The sequence below is a fragment of the Seriola lalandi genome, unplaced genomic scaffold (genome assembly GCF_002814215.2).
Source record: "Seriola lalandi dorsalis isolate HSWRI2012SDOR001 ecotype SW California unplaced genomic scaffold, Sedor1 jcf7180002054351, whole genome shotgun sequence".
In the NCBI taxonomy this organism is placed as follows: Eukaryota; Metazoa; Chordata; class Actinopteri; order Carangiformes; family Carangidae; genus Seriola; species Seriola lalandi.
This window is the reverse complement of record NW_019524904.1, coordinates 49763-71094: the sequence shown is the minus strand read 5'-3', so window position 1 is coordinate 71094 and position 21332 is coordinate 49763. Positions and strand designations below refer to the sequence as shown.

At 39.4% G+C, this 21332-nt stretch overlaps 1 protein-coding gene across 1 annotated transcript; it reads right to left on the bottom strand.

The window, feature by feature from the left end:
- Window positions 1–12872: 12872 nt before the first annotated feature.
- On the bottom strand, window positions 12873–21017 carry LOC111656227 (uncharacterized). Its single transcript, XM_023407870.2, has 16 exons — window positions 20920–21017; window positions 20614–20678; window positions 20394–20533; window positions 20041–20101; window positions 19754–19952; window positions 19525–19614; window positions 19328–19408; window positions 18547–18696; window positions 17682–18415; window positions 16621–17172; window positions 15489–16101; window positions 15334–15401; window positions 14465–14605; window positions 13624–13784; window positions 13393–13483; window positions 12873–13210 (listed from the first exon to the last, which is right to left on the bottom strand). Exons 1-16 carry the CDS (start codon window positions 21000–21002, stop codon window positions 13128–13130), a joined length of 3312 nt encoding a protein of 1103 aa, XP_023263638.2. The 5' UTR covers window positions 21003–21017; the 3' UTR covers window positions 12873–13127.
- Between the last annotated feature and the right edge of the window lie 315 nt (window positions 21018–21332).

The following is a 21332-nucleotide window of genomic DNA, read 5'->3' as shown; positions in this document are numbered from 1 at the left end:
TATAAAAAAAACTTTAATATCTAAAAGAGAGTAAACAATTTCTAAAAAGCTGGGCATTGTAGTTTTTGGAAAACTTACTTAAACATGAGCAAATAGTGTATTTGTTGGGAACTATCTTCAGCAGCAGATTAATAATTGCAAGTATTTACCAACTCTATCATCAGACAAGAATATCAATACATTATGATTCTGTAAAACCGAGATTATGTTTAATGACATCATTGTTGTCCCGTGCCAATATTTTTAAAAGTCTCACCTTCAACAGCATTACAGCATGTCAACTATGGTATTTAATAAAAATGTGAATGCATTAAGTTGATGCTCATCCACCATCAATACAACTTCTGCCCTCGCTAGTACACACTACTTCCTGAACACTGGCATGGAATGAAAATAATGAGGTGCATTATTGTCCGATATGGACGTAATTCACATACAGCTGGTATTTACAGCAGCAGGACGCTCTATGTGGTATGGACTAAAAATAAACAGTGCCTGCGCTGATGGTAATGAAGGAACATGTCACCCAGTGCAAAAGGTTGGCTCATTAATGTGTTATCATAGGTTTTGGACAACAGTGGAGGTCTGTGGCACGGAGAAATATCAGCCTCAAACCGTAGAAGGTAGAGTGGATTGTCCACACAGTTCTGCCATCGTAGTGAAGGGTGATTAAGAGGCATCCATCCATTGAGATAGAACAGTGTAGTCTACTTAATCAGAACTGAATTGAATAGAATTTCAAGATTTGGTGAGAAGAAAAAATGTATAAAATAATACCAACTTTGTCCTTTAAAATGAAAATACACGTTTTCTCCTTATGTGAGAGTAAACACTAACTGAGTGATGCATGTCCGTCTTCAGTGTACATGCGCTTCAGTTGAACTACAACTTAAATGGAACAAAACTTAATTGTCTAACCTTGGATATGGCTCATAAATGAGACTGCATTGGTAGTTTTCTTTCATATAAATAGCAAATGAGACAAAGGCTTTTCCATTCATTGAGCTTCGAAAACATTTGGAGCTCTGTAAAGATTAGTATTAGTGCCATATTCCACAGAAGTATTTCTCACAGAAAATATCTACTGGCAGCTTCTATTGAACTCGGATTTTGAAAATGTAGACCTTAAAAAGGAAGAAAGATTGTATTTCTTAATATGTTTGTGGCAGTACCTCGCCCTGCTCGAATCACATGTTCACATGGGTCTCCACCCCCACACAGTGAATTTACAGACATTATATTTCCATGCCTGTCTGCTGGCAAGATTATTCCCTAAATCACTGTGCAATAGCATTGTCAATTTCCAAGTCACTATGCATATACAGGAACTTCACTGAGATGTGCTTGCAACTGGATGATAAATAGATATAGGTATGATATACAGAGAGAACACAAACATGATGTCACAAATTATTTCCACACAGAGCCATGATAAGCTACAAATGTAAAGCCCCTCTTACTCTTACGTCACATTGGTGGGTAGGTGGAAGGGGTCCGGTGGAGGGAACCCTCGTCGTCGGATGGCCCCTCCGCAGGGAGATCCATGTCAGAGGGAACGGGCAGGGAGGAGGCGTGGACCGTCGGACGGGGACCCCTAGGTGGTGCGGTGGTATTGGCGGGCTGGTCAGGGTGATCACGGTGGAAGTCGGAGATGAGGTCAGGGTCGACGACGTGGTGAGCAGGAATCCAGGACCTCTCCTCCGGACCGTAAGCCTCCCAATTGACCAGGTACTGGAGGTCCTTTCCACGACGATGGGAACGACCCAGGCGCAGAACTGAAAAAACTGGTCCCCCATCGATGAGGCGAGGAGGAGGAGGAGGAGGAGGAGGAGGTGGGGCCGCCGGTGACAGAGGGCTTTCGTGGACTGGCTTCACCTTGGACACGTGGAAGATGGGATGGACACGCATGGTGCGCGGAAACCTCAGTCTCACCGCTGTTGGACTGATGACCCTCTGGGGCAGTGTAGCGACTCACGGAGCACTTGAGGGCAGTGCGTGCCTGGACCCAGGTTCAGCGACAGCGACGGATGAAGACTTGGACAGAGGGTCAGGAAACTTCCTTCTCCGAGGCCGGGAAGAGCGGGGGCTGGTAGCCGTAGGCACCCTGGAAGGGCGAGAGGCCTGTGGCGGAGCTGGTGAGGGAGTTGTGGTCGTATTCAACCCTGGCAGTGGCTCCTATTAGGCTACAAAACTCTCTCCGAAAAAACCGAGGAGAACTGGGGCCCCCGGTCAGACACTACATCGACAGGGAGACCATGCAGGCGGAAGATGTGGAGCCGGACCAGCTGGGCCGTCTCTTTAGCTGACGGCAATTTGGGCAGGGGCACAAAGTGGGCCATCTTGCTGAAACGGTCGACCACCGTGAGGATGACTGTGTTGCTGTTTGAAGGAGGAAGACCTGTGACAAAGTCCAAGGAGACGTGTGACCATGGACGATGTGGGACTGGGAGAGGCTGTAGGAATCCCGCCGGAGCCTGATGGGAAGGTTTATGCTGGTTGCAGACAGAGCAGGCCTTGACAAAATCGCAGGTGTCCTCCTTCAGGGTGGGCCACCAGAAGCGTTGTAGGAGGACGTCTTGAGTTCGCTGGGAACCCGGATGGCAGGAGAGTTTGGAGGTGTGGGCCCATAGTAGCACTTCCGACCTCAGGGCTTGCGGGACATACAGGGGATTTGGCGGGCAGGCACCACCTAATCGCCTGCGCAGGGGTGGAGCTTCTGGTCGGTGACAGATCTCTGGGACATAATGGCTCCCACCCCTATATCAGAGGCGTCCACCTCCACCACGAACTGGCGCTCAGAATCAGGCATTTGGAGGATGGGCGCCGAGGTGAACCTGGACTTGAGGGTCTGGAAAGCCTCGTCAGCAGCCGAAGTCCACTGGAAGGTCACTTTGGAGGAGGTGAGGGCGGTGAGAGGGGCGGCCACAGAGCTGTAGTCGCGGATGAAGCGGCGGTAGAAATTGGCGAACCCCAGGAAGCGCTGTAGTTGTTTGCGGGAGTTAGGAATAGGGCAGGAGGTGATGGCGGAGACCTTTGCCGGTTCCATCTGCACACTGCCTTGTGTCACAAGGTACCCCAGGAAGGAGACGGATGAAGCATGTGTAACAGGTAGAGGGAGATCCCTTCCAGGTCACCATGGGGTTTAGTCACGCCCTCTTCCTGGTTTTAATTGTTTGGGGAAGGCTATATATTCGACATTAATGACAAATGCAACCTTCGCCGGTTCAGTGTACTGTAACGGGTATGGAGAGAACCCAATAGCAGCACAAGTGAACCAGGTTTTAGTCTAGAAACAGTCTTTATTTGGCACAGCCACAGGCAGACGAGGAACAGAAAACAAGCAGGCAATACTTGTAGTCGGGGACAGAAGGCTGGTGGACTCACCGGGGCTGAGACGTGAGGCGAAGGTCGGAGGCAAGTCAGGTCGATACCAGGTAAGCAGTCCGGGAACAAGTGCTGGAGAGTCGGGCATGAGAGCGGAAACAATCTGGCCAAGAGTGAGTGGAGTGAAGCGAAGCTGCATATCTACTGGCTTGATTGGAGATGGTGAGCAGGTGAGAGCACCAGGTGAAAGCAGTTAGGCTGATGAGGGGTGTGGCTGAACAGCAGAGCAGGAGAGGGGCAGAGCAGACTGTGACAAACACACCAGAGTTTCAGCAACCACAACACCACAAACTGCAGCCTCAGAAATTACATTTGCCTCAACGTTTCTCTGACACAGTGTCAACAACAGTTAAATCTGATCTTTCATCGCAGGGCCATTCTATTGGATTACACTGTATTGGATATGTTTGTGTTTTTGTGCCCATCCCTGTATCTGCGATCTATTATTGTTATTAGATTACATTGCTTTAATAAAATGTATGTGTGTTGTTTACATGAAAGGTTTCTCTCAGTTTAAAAAGGCATGAGGATCTTTTTCACAGTATCTTCAGTGATAAATTGGGGACACTGACTGTCAAGTTGTATCAGTAGTTTGTAATAAAGCTTAAGCAGAGCTGTCATCAATAATTACCTCTATACAGATATAACTCTAGGGAGAAATGTGTAGCTGTTAATGGATCGCAGTGTAGGCGTATTAAATGACACAAAAAAGAATAAGGAGAAACCCTCAACATTTATAAAGGGGACTATATTTCTGCTTTACTGGATCAAGATAAAGAGGAACAGGAATGTTGAAAATGAGTCGGTGAGGACATGCGGTACAGCTCCAGCTGAACCTGGGATGTCAGGGCTACATACGACCAGAGCTGTACACCCAGTTCTTCTTCTCAACCATTAGAAAACCATTCAGCTGGTTTTTGGTTGGACTGAAATCCCATGGATTCCAGCGGCACATGGTTGAAAGCCGCTGTGGCAGAAAACACCAATTAATCTGTTTCTTTTTTTTTTTCCACCCCGTCACTGTGACTAAAGCTCTATCTCTCTCACTCATTGTAGTCTTAAGGACTTTGAAAGTTTTTGTTTTTTCTTCTTTTCCACCACCAACAAACTGCAGACACAGAGAGAGAAATAAAGTTTTCAGCTGGCAGTCGTGCTGCAATGACTGAATTCAATAAAATCTGACTGCAAAGTTGTAAGGGCTATGGGAAAATAGAAAATGTTTATTGCTGCTATACTGCTGTTGGCAAACTATTGGAAATCAACAAGCAATTTTCATTTATCTGAGACAGCAGGAGAAAAGTTCAAGCCATATCTTATATATTAACATTTACATTCTATCATGGATCCATGTGGAAGGATGCTGAGAATCGAGTGAAATTGACTGCTGCCATGAACGTACAGTACATGATACTGTATTTTAAACTGATTTATTTGCCATGACATTTCGTTAACGCGGACTGGATCAGATTAGCAACAGGAGATGAGCAGTTTTAATATGCTGGAAAGGGATTCTCTTTTCAGATAGTTTGCGTGTTTTTTCCAACAGAATCACGTAGTTGCTGAGGACACAGAGGTCATGTCTTATTTAAATGGGACACAACCTTTTTTAAACCCGTTTTACAGCTTTGATAAATCAACAGAGCCACTTTAATCCAGAGGAATAGGCACAATATATATATATATATATATATATATATATATATTAGTTTTATCCATAGTTCCATTATATTATATTATCATATTATTTTCTATTCAATGCTATATGCTATATGGAAAAACTAAAGTAAAAATTGGGCTTTTTGTCTAGATACAGATGTGTTAGCAATTTAGCTCCATTTGCTCCCATTCAATGAGGACTATCTAACGAGCACCATCTTGGTGAATTGCAGCCAATCTAGCAAATAACTTTTTATCCATTAGTTTAAACTATCCATTTGAATCATTTATCCATCATGTTACTCCAGCTTTTTACCCGTAACTTCTAGATAGCTAACTATTTAAGTTCCACTAATTTAGCCAATTCAATCATTTACTCAGTATCTTTGGCAACAGTTATTTTGTGTTTAACCAGTAGTTACTTTGAGCTAATGTAATAAACTATCTAAATAACCATTTACCCATTTGGCAAACATTTACATCTACTCATTATTTTCAGCAAACAATTTCAAACATTTATCCTTTACTTTTAGCTGTTAACTGTTTTAACCATCCATCAGTGAGACTACTTGATCTATTTCAGTCTTTTGTATGTTGCTTAAAAAACAACTTTGTTTGTTCATTTCTTTTAGTTACACTTCACTATATGCACTCTTAATCACAACAAGTGGTGTTCAAGTGTTAGGACTTGTGGATGTTTATTTACAAATCAAATTGTAATTTCTATTTATTTCATATTGGTGGAGTTACTCCACAGTCCTCCGCTCAATAGAGTGGCATTGCCGCTGTCATAATTAATTTACAGTTTTGAAAGTGCTCAGTGGGAGCAGACTGAAGTCAAGGTTAGAGAATACTGAATGAGGCATCCAGAGAGGATACCTGAAGTGTGTGTAAAATTACAGCAGCCTGATGAAAAATGACTTTGCCACTAAATCAACTGTGCGCTGTATAACAAAGAGAAGAAAATAAGCGCGAACATCTTTAATTTTAAATTGTGCATTGATTTCCTTTTCGAATGATAATTCTTAACAAACCTATTATGCTGACAAAGGAAGATGTTTGGTTGAAGCTGCCCAACCCGGCTGTCAAAAGATATTTGAAAAGATAATTGGAATTTTAGATTCAACAGCTGTTTTTTGCTCCCAGAAGCCTCATCAAGACTGCAGCCCTGAACGTGTGCTCTACTGTACCATGTATAATTCATTTCGCTTCATTCTCAAGAGAAACTCGGGTCCAACATAAATCAAACCTGTATGCTTTTCCTCTGACAGCCCTTCCTCTGTGTAATAATAAGTGCAACAGAGGATCAGAGGACCAAGACTCAATTAACATGGGAGATCGTGGGTGGATGAGATGGGATTGAGGTGAGGTTGGGGATTGGGGAGTGAGACAGATAGAAGTTATTAAGGTGAAATATCCACATGGATTTAAATTAAAGTGCTCTAGGGATAGATTACTGTATATGATCTTTCCATTTACAGACTAACAGGTTAATGCTGAGAAGTGACTTTTACATACATATGTTCTTAGTTTAAATTTCCATAACAAGCACTATCAACTATTATTTTCATCACATAGGGATACACAGGGCATCATGGGTGTGATGTAATCATAAAACAAGTTAATTCAGCTCATTCAAAACAGAAACATTTTCGTTTCTTGTGGTTATTTCTGTTTTTAGAAAAGTTACTTGAGTCACTAACAATGTTCACCGAACATTATCACAGTAAATGCTATGCTGTCATTCATGTAGATAAATAAAAAAAGGAAAAAAAATCTCCATGCCCCTAAAAAAAAAATCAAAAAATCATGAAATCTCATCAAGTATTGACCAAATTGAAACTCGTCCAATTAGTGTATGCAAAAAAGTCGAGTATGCATTCATTACGAAGTGTTCTTCCTGACACAGATGATGTAGTAATGCAGCTCAGTTCATTCTCTTATTACATGTTTTGCCCTAACCCATTTTCCCCGGAGCCCAAGAAAGCTGCCCCTGATTTACATAAGGTAGTATGGGATCGTTTTCTAGCACAGAAATTTGTTTAAGAATCATGAATGAATGAATGAATGAATGAATGAATGGTTAGACTTAATAATACAGTCCGTTGGAGAAAAAAACTGAAGTTAGGAAAACATTGTTAACAGCCTTGACCTTACTGTCTAACTTAAGTTTAAAAGGCGAAGTACAGCCACACATATTACATTATATTACGGCTCATATAGCTTAGTTTTATCATGTGTTGTAAAATACATGTTTTAGCCTAGTTTCTCTCATTAACATGGTGTTTGATGTGTAGGAGAAAATACGGTGTAAAAGAGGAATGTATCTCATATTTATATATTCTGCGTCGACGCATTATCTGAAATAAGGACACGTTGAGAAATTGGTCCATACTTTTGAAAATGTGCTGTAAATGCAATTCTATCATCAGTTGATGAGGGGAAACTATAATACGTATTGTTTTAATTTTAGTTATTATTCTAATTATTTTGATTACAGCATAAGAATAAGGTGTGTGGGCTGTAATATATTGTGTGGCCGTTCTCTCCTTTTAATGCTTCAATTACACAGTAAGAATACGGTACAAAGGCTGTAATTTAAAGTATCGACAGTAACACTTCATTTTACAGGCCCATAGTGTCCTTATAAGAGTGGCTTGGAAAGAACGGTGTTATTTGGTGCTAATTCAAGCGAGGATACAGTGTTCTGTTATCTCAGTTGGTTCTGTTGAAGTGTTGGTCTTCAGAAAAATTTCCTTGAAAGAAAAACTTTGTCTGCTTTTTGGCCATTGATCAACTGGACATTTAGCAACTGTCTCTAATTCCCTATAATTCGAATAAAATTACATGTACTTTCCGGAAAGAAATGGTGAGAAACATAGTGAACCTGTAAAATAAAAGGAAAATAACCTTGCTTCCTTCTTTCTTGTCACAAAGACTCAACACCTTGCTCTAAGCACTACCCTCAACAGATGCAACACACAACCAAAAAGATCTCATGCTGCAAAAATGTTTAGTCTTCTGATTCAATCATAAACAAACATTAAATTCAAGGCATAAAGCATGTAAACAACATTGCGGCAGTCTTTCAAATTACCATGTAATAAAGAGAGTTTTCTTCAGACATAAATGGTGTTTTTGTGTTTCCTCTGTGTATTTCCACATTGCGTAACGGTTGTGTGTATCATTTATTGTCCTTGTGACTTGAACGTTGTTTATAAGAATGAAGTCTTCAGCAAAACTTATGTGGATAATTAATCACAGGGAGTGCAGAGATTTATTCAAAGTCCAGTTGTCTCTGTGCTACATGCGTCAACATCTTCTGTTAGTTGTCAACAAGGTTGTAACCAGGATGTAAACCAACACACCAGAGGTAGAGGGATGTGGGATATCAGCCTGAATGTGACGCTTTTTGTTCCTTGTTTAATTCAGGATGCATATCTGGGTGTAAGAGTTGCACAAATGCCTCTTCCAGAAAAAAACATTAACAGCCTTTAATTCTCCTTCTAAATCAATTGCACCATTGTGTGAAGAATTAAAATGAACATTAAAAAACAATTTGGGGTTATTTGCCTCAACCTGCAAGAATTCCTAGATTGTTAGAAGATGATTTATAGAGCAACACACAACAGAATACACAACACCTTCACTGTAAGGAGATTATTATTCACTGTTGTGCTTGTTAGCACGACTTAGTTAGAGTGCAGCCCTGAACAAATGTTCAGAGCCAAGTTTAACAAAGGAAGGAAATCATACTCAATGCTTGAGTTCTGTTCCAAGAGCTGAGACTTGCATAGCCTTTGTGTGGACAAATGAATTCAGGGCATGCAAAAGCAAATACCGTGTAATTAATATTCTCCAATTATTGAATGTGCTCACGAGCGGCCAAGTTACTCACTGATACTGTTTCTTTCTGCTGCTTCAATTCAGGATTACAGTGCAGTGAGTTGAATTTGGTATTGATGTGTAAATATTTGCTGAGTATAAGTGGCTTATAGAAACTTTTTGCCGCACCGAAAAAAGATGTGTTTGAAAACATATATTTTAAGAAAAGATGCACACTCCAGTTCCTGAATGAAATGTCTGGAAGTCTCATTTTCTCACAGTAAAAGTTATTTACTGATAAGCACTTTACTATATTGTGGCACTTTGCAAAGGAAATCGCATCAAACCAGACATCACAACAACAACAACATGCTTTCATCAAAACATTTCCTACTGGAAGGACTAAAGTATAAGAGGTTATTCATATCTCTGGAGCAGGTTTGAAGCACCACACCACACTTCAAGCTGAATTTTTAGTATGTTCAGTTTGATCTAACGACCGTTTTGGGTTACACCACTGGAGGAATCATTCTTATTCCAAGAGTGATATCTCTGCAGATTAAAACAAAAAAAAAAAAATCAGTCTCGTCAGTGTCACAACTTGACATCTGGGATGAAACTTTATCAATGTTAATACTCATGAGAAATGAGACCACCAAAGGTAAGTGTGCTTTCTCTGGTGGTTAAATGACTCATTACTGTTTCAGGTGTCAGATGCATTAAGGGATGGAGATGTGAGTACGAAAGTGCATTTTGTCGGCGAGCGCCGAGATTAAGCTGTGTGTGAGGCAGACTCTCGGGAATACATTATTCAGTGGCTGTCTCCCCACTTAAACCAACTTATCCAAGGCTGGGCGTTTGCATTTTTCACTTTACCTCAAGTCAAGGCAGCCAAGACAAATGCACAGCCCATTCCTTTCACTTTATTTCTGATCACAGACATTTCTATTCACGTCTTGAATTTGCGGTTTATAACCAAATACCTGCAGAAACAAGTCACATTCTCTCAGTTGAACTTTGTTCTTAGCGCTGATTAGCATATGTTAGCATGCTGATGTCAATATTTAGCTCAAGAGCACTACTGCGCACCCTCACACAGCTACTCGTTCACACATTCCTGCCTCCTTTAGCCTAGCCTTCGAAGTTACTGCCTAAAAAGTGAGAAATATAGATACAGGATGTCCAAGTAAACCCTGACACGTCATATTGTTGAAGTTAGCATTAGCAGGGTAAGGCTAGCATTATTCTACATTTTTCTTTTTCAACAAACATCATGAGATAAAACGTGTTAATTCATTGCCTTGATGAACCAAAAATACTTCACAATCACCAACAGACACTTAACAAATGAAAATCCAACACTTTCATCTTAGAATGTTCATTCTGATCACAAATTCTCCCACAAACAAGTCACTCACACTTTGTTTTTGTGTCCACACACACACACACACACACACACACACACACACACACACACACACACACACACAGGAACAGAGTGTATGTGATGTATCTCGAGCACTGGACTGCACAGATGTTGTGTTACAGGCAGCATATTTGGTCATAGACATGGTTTATAATTACAGACCTGGGAGGCCGTTCCAGTGTGTACTCTGGTGGTCGCAGCAGCATCCACTTCTCTGAAGGAGATCCTGCCCCGAGGCGAGTCAGACTGCTGGAGAACCATATACAGCCAAAACTACACATTCAAAAGTGATAAATTATCAAACTGGCAGGCGGCAGAAAGCACTACTGTGGAGAAGACTCTTTATCCCTTTGTTTTGTATTCAAGTCATGGATGTTGATTAGTTGAATTTGAGTGGCTCAGTCAGGGTGTTTGCATCAGTGATGGATATTTTGTAGCTGGCAGAAACAGACAAAGACCTTCATTTACAAAAAAAATATATATCTTCACAGTCCCATGTATATTACATTATCAAGTTAACAGCTACATCGCAGGGTGAAGGGGTCAAGGTTTATTCAAATATCAGATAGCAATCCCAAGGTTATTGTTTCAGAAATATGTTTGTTTCATTGTATCATAAACTATTCAATAGTATGGTGGGGGGAGAAAATATAACTGATTTGCTTACAGAAAAATTATTCAGCCTTCATGAAGTAGGTCAGTAAATGTTTAATGACAGAACAGTGGGTGTGACTTATTGCCCACCAGAGGGTGCGCGTTGTGTCGATGTGAGAACTGCAGCGTTTCAGGTTCCTCGGTTTGGTGACAAACCTCTTGCCTATTCAGTTATGATTTTTTATGATCAGTTTTGTGCTGAACGATACAAACAGGGCATTACAAGTGTTTACATTTAACATTCAGTGGTCTAATTTCATATCTGAAAATGTTTTTATTTTATCAGCACCAGAGGTTAAAAGAAATGCGTTAGATTTTCCAGTGAATGCTTTTTCTTTTTCCACCTACTGTAGTTCTTATTTTTGCCACCAATGTTAATTTACTCATCAGTTTGAAACTGGTGGAGTTTCCCTTACAGGTGACTTCTACGCAGTCTTGTAACATGTGGGAAGTAGCTTTTAATTTACAGTTTGGTGATGTGAATATATTTATATCCAATGAGTTGTTGGAAAAGAAAAAATCCAAATATTTTCAACAGTAAGGGGGAAGCCTGAGCAGACAGCAGGGTAGAGATGGATGGTAATGACTCCAAAAATGTCGCACACACACACACACACACACACACTGTTTAAGAGGAGAGTTATTTTTTGATGATGGCCCCCCCCCCTACTATCCGTTAACACTAGTGGACCAAGCATCGTTAATGCTCCTGAACCTGGAGTCTGTCTTGGTGAAGTCTGGAAATACTTCTCTCAACTACTCTGCAACATCAAAACGTGGCTTGTGATGAAATCATGTGAGCTGCTCAAAGAGTTGTCAGCAGACCTGGGGGGCCTTAAGCTGAAGCATTTACTGAAGCTCGATCGAGGAGAATAGAGATAACAACAGCACAGTTACACACTATGTAATGCCACCTGTAGGTAGTCCTCCCTACAGGGTGTATTCAAGCCCGAACTAAAGTCACATAACACGACCGCATGTGGAGACTTTTACGTACCAAATCTTGAAAAAAGAATCACTTTCACTCTAAGTCACGTTATATAAGGAATACTTTCTCATGGGAAGACAGTCTGTCCCTGAGCTGTGCTTCAACCTTGGTAGTGGTGGATACAAACACAGCAATGTAAAATACTACGTTACAGGTAAAAATCCTGCATGAAAAACCCTACTTCAATAAAAGTACATAAGACTGATATATTATTATATGACATGACATGACATTTGATGATTAATACTAATACGTAGTTACTTAGCCCTCAGGACCTTGGTTGCTATGAGAACTGTTATTGGTAAGTGAGCCAGGTGGATTCCATCAGTGTATTCACAGCTCTGAATAGACAGACTATGAACAGTTGCTTTTAGGACCTATGTGTAAGTAATACCTAAAACCTAATTAACTGGAAAAAATCCTTCAGATGGCTTACATGTTAATGCAACCATAATAATCCAATAATATAATATAAAAAAATAACATAACACTGAAAAAGACCAGCATGAGCTCGTTTGCTTGTGATAGGTTAAAGAGGACTCACTGTATTATCATTCCTAGAATCTGAATACTTCTTCCACATCTGTGCATTTGCTTGTTGAAAAACTGTTTCAAACTCCATATACTGTATCTTAAGAATATTCAGTTTTTGTCGTAGAGTTCTCGGTGATGGATGGATTTTTAGTAACAATGCAAATTGTGTTTGGCGAATTACCAACAGAGCCATACACAAACTTTTTAAAAGAACATTTTGATGAAATTATATATTTATTTGTTGTCAAGTGTTTTTAAACCCAAGCAAAATTAAGTACAGATAAGAGCCTTGTTTTGCATGCTGACAACTCAGCTTAGCAAAATGAAACTACAGCTGCACACTGCCCTTTAGAGGCTGAAAGCTATAATTGCACAATCAAAGGAAATGACCAAATGAAGCTCAAGTAACAAATAGCACAAAAGTTTATTCACAAATCAGTTTTATCGATCAATTAAAGGAAAGCTAAGGATCAAATAAGATCATTAAAAACTTACATCCATTTTTTTTCTATTTACAACTTATACTTCATTACAGAAAGTAAGCCTATTTAAATATAAAAATAACTTTACACATCACCAGTCTGTTCTTTAACCCTTAGGTATTTGGTCACTTCTTAGGAACATGTGGCTGGTAATCCATCCACCATCCAGCTGGTGACTTCAATCTGAACTCTCTGCTGATATCCTGGTGAAATACAGAACTGCAGGTTGAGCAGTGACGTTCTGGATGCTGTAGGCATGTCCTGTGTGAACAGAACACACAGTCTTAATAATAAGACTACTAAAAGCTAAAAGGTTTTAGTAGTTATGTGGTCACAATTAACAAGTTTGTGCATTTCCCAAGTTCGTTAGAGAGAGGAAACAGTTCATTAAATTAAACAACTTAAATTCAGTATTTATATATGTGATCATATTGTATTCTTACCACATTGCACCATGAAGGATTGTCCTGGGTTGAAGTGGGACTTTATGCCATTGATGGTTACATTCACAGAGCTTGTTAATAAGTTAAAAACCTTTAAAAAAAAAACAACAAAAAAAACAAAACAGTAAAGAAGAAAATAAATATAGGAGAATTAAAGTAGCCAGTATATAAGAGGACTCTAATAAAACATAAATCATATGGGAAATATAATGAGAAAATGAATTGACTGACTGTTGTGGCGCTGTGATCCACCAAGAGAGGCTTCTTCATGTAGGAACCCAGCAGGATCTTTCCATTACAGATGGAGCCACAGTTCAGATCCGCCAGGACGCCAATCGCTCTGCCTTGATAGAAGTACCAGTCAAACTGGTCCGGAGTGATGTCAGTACCACCTAAAACCATGTTACACAGTAAAGGTTATTCAATGAGAAGTCTAGTGAGAAATCACCTGTGTTTTATATCCTTACATAAGAATCATTTAAAGATTTGATTAAACACGTTGTCTACAATACAGATAAAAAGCAAAGTCTAATTCAACTCACTGTATGATGTGAAAATTACTTTAGTATTATTATAAATTTTGATGCAATGGTGTGATGAACATCAGTCTGTATATTTGTTCATATATTCATTTTATTCACAATGTCTTTGCCTTACTTCCTGGTTTGTTAAAATACACTTGCAAGTTTTAAATAACAAACTACTGGGATGATTATTGTTCATAACTAAATCAAATCTTGGCCTATTTGAGGTCAAAGATCATCTCTGAAAAGAGTTCTCACTTCATACAGAATGTAAAACAAGTCTAAATAATACACAACATAACAAACAACACTGGAAATTAACTATTAACAGGGCTGAAACTCTTTCTTGGAGTAAACCTGCTAAGCTCCATGAAGTATGCAGATGGCAGTAGGCAAATATTGTACATGCTGAGTGGTTATTTTGTCCAAGAATGACGACTACTGTAACCTGGTGGACATTGTTTCTCAAAAAGACAAAACCCCACATTCATGTATCCGCAAAATCTGTGCAAATATATTTATAAATCATAAACATAAAATGTTCTTACTGTTGACAGTGGTAGACCAGAGAGTCCTAAACCACTCTGTCAGGTTGGCCTTATCTTTCGGCTGTAAGGTCAGCGGTTTGAGAGGAGGAGCACACAGATCTGATACAGAAAGCGCAGCATGAACTCTGGACGATGGCAGACCTGGAACAAAGTCAACATAAAAGGAAAAGTCAATGGTTAGTTTGGTGATCAATCAGAAAATTCAATTTTCACCATTCAAGCGTTTACAAAGTCGCTCAAACAATTGTCATTCAAGTCGATTAAAGTTAACAAAGAAAGCACCAGATGAAGCTGTTTAACCTGGTGATGAGAGCCACAGGTATCAAAGGCTGCATTTTTAATTCTTGAAAGGTGAAAGTGCTCGGTGTAAATATCGTAGTGTGGCGGCCCACATTTCAGATCTTACATTTTATTTATTCAAGACTGAGCTCACATTGACATTTCTCTCTACTGTGTCTGCAGTGAACATTATATTCACTCGGGCTTCTCTGGTTTCTATCGTGAGTTATAAAGTAAGCCATAAAATGTATGAATTGTTCATACATATATATTATCTGGGCTACATGCAACTGTACAGCCATGTACTGAATGCAGCCCAGTGTAAACGGGTCCCTAAACCTGTTTTGTTCTATAAAACAGCACCAAGGAAGACATGCAAACCTTCAAGATGATTATATTTATAATATGATAATATATTTATTAATTATAGTAATAAAGAGTTGTATTTGTCACTTTTAAAGAAGAAAAATATGTGGGAAAACACCAAAATGAAAAAGAAAATAGAAACACTCAACATAAAGAAAAAAAATATGTATATATGTAAATCAAAAAGTGTGACTGAAATATGAATTTAATGTTTAAAAACATACATGAGTCACTCTCCTCATACTCGGCCAGCTCAATCATAGAGGATGGTCCACTTCTGAAATCTTTTAACCTGCCATAAAAAGTAAAAATGATACAAATGAACATACACAGACAAAAAAGAAGGAAAAGTTTAGAGTAACAATATTTTTTTCCTTACGTGTTCTCTGGCTGACACTTGTCCTGTGGAACGCCGTGATTGATGGAGCTGTTCTGTGAGCTCCTGAACTCACTAGCATCCAAGCTAAGTATCTCTTTATCAGTCCTACTGACCGTGTAACAGTCAGTAACAGTGACTTCCTCAGCAGGAGGCGCGTTGACATTATGTGTGTTATTCTGACCTTTGTCTCTGCTGCTGAGTACAGTCGGTGTCTCTGCACCTGATGTGAATATTTCTTTAAACATGGCTAGAGAGCGTTTGACAGTCTTTGGAGCAGACAGTGGCTTCACTTTCAGCGGAGAAACATGAGCTCCCCCCAGTGGTTTTGATGAGACCAACATGTTGCCGTTTTTGGGAGCTCCAAGTCTAGGAGATCTGCTCTGTTTTTTTCTGTCCTTACGAGGTTTGGGCTCCTTGGGATTAAGCTGCTGAGGTTGTGAGGAGGTGCTCCCCACGTCCTCGGACATATCATTAACCGTCCACCAGTTACCGGGAGGTTTCCTGCTCCGTCTCTCTCGTCCTGCTGCCCTGTGCTTCTCCAGAGGTCTTCTGGGAGAGAGACACTCGGGTGTGCCGGAGACATGATTGTATACCCTCTGAAATAACTGCTCCCCTGTAAAACACCACACATGGAACATCTTAGTAAGTTACAAACCTTATTGGTTGGTCTTTATATTCGCAAAAACTCAAATTCAGGTATTAGTTACACCCGATGACAAACTGAAAACACATTTCAGTTGGAACTTAAACTTGTATAAGTCATCATCAGTTCAAGATTTAAAAAAGTCAAAAAATGAAAACAGATTTTTGTAGCAGAACTGTGTTTTTTCTTCTCTCGTCTTCAATCTATCATTTCTTGGCCCTCAGATTTATCTTCCCTAGCTTGGGAACCACGGGACTAATCGAGCTGTATATATATAGTACTTCATCTTGAGCAGCTACAAAAGTAAAACACTGCTTAAACAATAATGCATTGATGGAGCATTGACAATTAGGAAAAAACTCAAATACTTTAATATTCAAGTAGGATTTTAAATGCAAGACTTTGAAAAGGAGTACTCCTGAATATGTACTTTTTTTTTTTAATACCTAGGAAGAAAAATCTGAGTACTTCTTCCACCTCTGACCTTACCTGGGTTAAGACTGAGGTCTCTGTGTGCCAAGACCAAAGGGCTTGAGTGCACAGGATCCAGGTCGTGATCCGGGACCTCCTCCTCCTCCTGCTGCTGCTGCTCTTCAAACTGCTCTGCCTCAATCGTGTTAAATACTTCATCTACTGCTTTTGTCTTTTTTCGTGAGACTCCTCCTTTTTTGTTCTGTTTTGGTTTCCTTTCTCTAGCTAAAGTTGTGCTCTGACTGGACGACGGGGCAGGCTGTTTCTGATTTCTTTTCTTTAAGGGTCTGTCCTTCTTGGCCTTCACAGGTGATGGTTCTGTTGCGCTGGGCTCTTTGTTGTGCTGTTTGGACTTCTTGAGCGTTGGCTGGTTGTCTGTAGCCTTTGTTTCCTCTGCGCTCTGAGTACCACTCAACCACCACTGTCCAGTCTGTTTCCTTTTCCGTTTCCCGAGAATCTGACTTTCTTCGGACAAGCTCCCTTCAGACACGACCGACAGCGTGTTCTGTTTAGTGTTTCCGTCTGCTAAGTCCTCCGCTGTCTGCGCATCAGAATTCATAATTTCTTTGTCTGTGGAAGAGAAAAAAAAATGCCTTTAAAAATTAGTAATACTGATTTTGAATGAAGGATGGAAAATTGTTGCTAAAAATGTTTTCCAGTACATATGATGTTATAGTCATGTTTCCATTCCAAGTTTCTAATGCTTCCCTATTCATATGTAAAGTTACTAAACTATGTTTGGTTTATTCTACTTTTTCTTGTGTCACTGATATCAGATATCACAGTATCAGACTCAATTTATTTTTAGATTTTTGTTCAGTGTGGAACGGGGTTTCCTCAAGCAACTACTTTGTGGAAGCTAATGGGGAGCCCAATAAAAAATAAATTAATAATAGTAATTTTTTGTGTTTGAACTTACAGCTGTTGCTACTACAAAAATGAAGATGTTCAGAGTTCAAATTATACCAATTAATTTGCTACTTAAATGTCACGAAGGCTTAAAGGAAACAGGAGGAAATCATTCAGAAAGATTCAATGTCAACACATGGGAAGAGATTTTAAGGGTAAGAGGTCTTTACCTGAGGGGGAACCCAGGTCTCGACCATCTGCATGCTTCTTATTCTTCTGCTCCCGACTTTGTTCCTCCACAGCCTCGTCATACACCGTCTCCTTTATGTCTTCGGGTCCCTGCCTCGCTTTTCTGGTCCCCTTTAATGACTTAGCCTTGCTTGTCTTGGCTTTTTCTTTCCCATCTTCCGACAGCTTTGAGCTTTTCATCTCAGAGGATTTCTGAGATTTCTTTTCCACTTTCTGAGTTGGTTCTTCTTCATCTGGTTTTCTGCCGACTGTGTCTTTAGGTTCCTCCTTTGCTTTGTCACTCTCTTTTGATGGGATCTTTTTGAGTCGTTGCTGTTTAGTTTTATTTGGTTGCTCTGGTTCCACCATGTCACCTGCAGGGGGATCCTCAGGACTGGCCAAATCATCCTCATCATTTCCAGGCCCACTCACTTCATTCTTCTCTTTCCCTTTCTTCTTCTTCATTTTCTGATTAACAGGCTGAACTCTCAGTTTGGCACTGGCCTTTTCTGGTTCCTCCTCTTTTTGAGCAGTTTCGAGTGCGCTGTCTTTCGTCCCCTTGTCTGTTGAACTGTCTTTGTCTGTGCTGGAAGTTCTGCTCTGCTGCTGTCTTTTACTGGTGGCAGTTTTACTTGGGATGGAAAAGCAAAAAGGTGTATCATCCTCCAAAATCAGAAAATCATCCTCTGGCTCAGGAGGATTGGGATCTTTAACTGGTGACAGCGACTTCCTGAAACTAACAACAAAAAAAAAAACAACAACAAAAAAAAAAAGAATATTGAATGGATTCTTCATTGTTTCATATTTTTATATTTAAATACCATTAGTATTTACAAATGACAAAGATGTACTCCCATTTTAACTCACCATGCAGGTTTTGGCTGTCTGGCATCTCTGAGCTTCTGTAGAAACGCTGTCATGTCTTTTCCCACACGGGTCGACATCTCTGCCGGTGGCTGGCCGTGAACACTTTTTGGCCGTTTCTCAGGAGCCGCGGGTTCAGACTCAGATTCTTGCCTGGTAATAAACAAAAAGAAAAAAATAGAATTGACTGATCAAAGTTTAGGGTTAGCTTTAGCTAAATTAGAAATTGCACAATATATCCAACTGCTGCATGAAACTATGTGTTACGTTTTACAGGGATCACATTCTTTTTTTTTTTAAAATAACGTTCCCGAGAAATAAATATTTTTTGACTCGATTTATTATCACACTTTTGCTGTTATTTTAATTTACAGTTATTCATGATCATAATGATGTCATTGTCTAGTTAAGTTACTGTTATATTAGACTCTAATTATACTTGAATTATATTATTCTTATATTCTTACTGTTGTACTTACTATGAAGTTCATTGACCCACTGTAATATATTCTAACACAACACATTTCTTTGTTACAACTCTTAAATTGCGAAATTCTGTGGAGGTCACAATTTACAAATTTATTTACTGTCTGTTACTAGTGGCAGTTGGACTGGCCATTCAGAGATTGGCCAGTGCAATGTATGCAAATAGTAAATCTTGCTTCCAGGTAATAAATTCTCAAACGAAGATACTGTTACTTCAAATATCCAGTAGTGTAAGGTCACTGGACTAAAGTAAAAGTGCAAAATAATTAACTATACATTAAAATTCATCACTTCTTACCTTGCGGTTTTTCTTTTGCCCTCCATGACAGGTATTTGAGTTATTTTATGTGTTTTTTCTCTGACTGGTTGACTCTCTTTGCTGCAGAGAAAAATAAAAAAATAAATATACGTACATATGCTCATTGATTCAATATCAGATACCAATGAACAGTTGCAGTAAACGAATCATTATTTTGAGAATGAAGAAGCCCGTACCATGAACCCTGCAGCTTGTTTTTGTGACTGGACATCATGGATTTGCTAAAAGTTATCGCGCTTGGAGGAGACTCCAACTCACAGTCATCACTTCAAAAGGAAATGAGAATTATTACTGACAGAAGGATTAATGAGGGAAAAAAAAATGCTGACTCACAATGTTAGCGCTGACACAAGAATCCTACGTTTTACACATTTCCTACATTACAGAAGTGAATGTATTTCTTACTCCTCTTTAATGTGCCCATCGGACTGGGGTTTCTGGGTTTTGGTGTCTTCCTTTATATCATCTTCACAGTCAAAGAAGATTGGGGGCTCAACTTGCTTTTTTTCATTGCCCGCCACTTCTAAACTTTCCACAACGACATTATCTTCAATAGGGCTGGATGTCTTCACAGGTCCGTGCACGTCGAATGGGATGTCCAAATCTGAAACAAGAAAAAAGGACCAGCCTTAAACAAGAAAAACATTTAACACATTTAACATGTACATTTAGAAATAGTTTGAATATTTTACCAATGTCCAGGTTAGGACTGGGTGACACTGTTGCAGGAAGCAGGACATCTCCTTTAGGACCCTAGAATTACAAAGCATACATTCAATGGCTCAGCACATCTAAAAATATTAAATGTAGTCTCATTTAAGATTAAGTCTATGAGGACATACGAGAGCTGCTGGGTCTAACAACAAGTACATATTCAGAAAGTGGAAACTGTCTATCTCATTAATTGAGCTGCTGCACTCAGGCACATTGTGGCTATATACATTCAGAAAGCCTCACGGATATTAAGATAAAATTCCTTTATGTCAAAACAGGATGCTTTTTGACTATTTATGTGTAAATTTGGCAGAAGAACACCTGACATTACCATCTGGCATATTGGAGGTATTTTGGTTAGGGGTGCCTCCTGTGGGACTGGTGAAGCCTCTCTCTCACTCTGGTTTGTCTCACAATCAGAGGTTTGGAGCATAAGAGAAGGGGCAAACAGGTCATCCTCTGAGCAAGAATCTGAAAAGAATAGTACAGTATAGGTTAACAGAATAAAAATGCAACGCTAACTAAGCAAATGAATGACATACTCAACTCACCCAAGTCATCAAACATCTTATCAACATCTCCCAATGTCAGTGTTCCTTGCCATTGTTTAGTCACACTGAAAACACAAATGTCAAAGTTAAAATAGCTGGAATAGTTGAAATAAATTGAGATAAAACATTATTTGAAACTATAATATCCAGTTTGTAATTATTACATTGAGGTGGGTAAGATGCAAATCCCAATTGTCAACAATCTAGTTTCTGTCTTTAGTAAAACACAGAGCACATGAATACTGAAACTATTTTAAGTTATAAAACTGCAAGACATTCCCTTTGAAACAACATGTTCAAATGTACCTTTCTTTGTTTGTAAGGTAGCAGAGCTTCCTCTTTGGTCTCCTCTGTGAACAGACAGCAAGTACAGAGAAAGTTAGCCCCATGTTTTAATTGTGACTATTGTAATTTGGTTACATTGCAAAATACTGGGAAAAAACAAACTGGTAAACTACATCACTTGAATATTATGCCCTAGGCTATTCTATGCAATTAGGTACACAGAGCTAAAATTACTGTAGTCTATTCCCTAACACAGCAGCCCTTCTTCTTTTGAAAAATATTCTATATTTGAATATGCTTTACATATAAGGTTAAATATATTGAAGGCAATTAATGCCCCCACCTCCAAAAAAAGACAGTAGGACGCAGTTCATCATTATGGGTTAACATAATTTAGCCATTTCATACAATGAAATTCTACCTTTAACTTTATA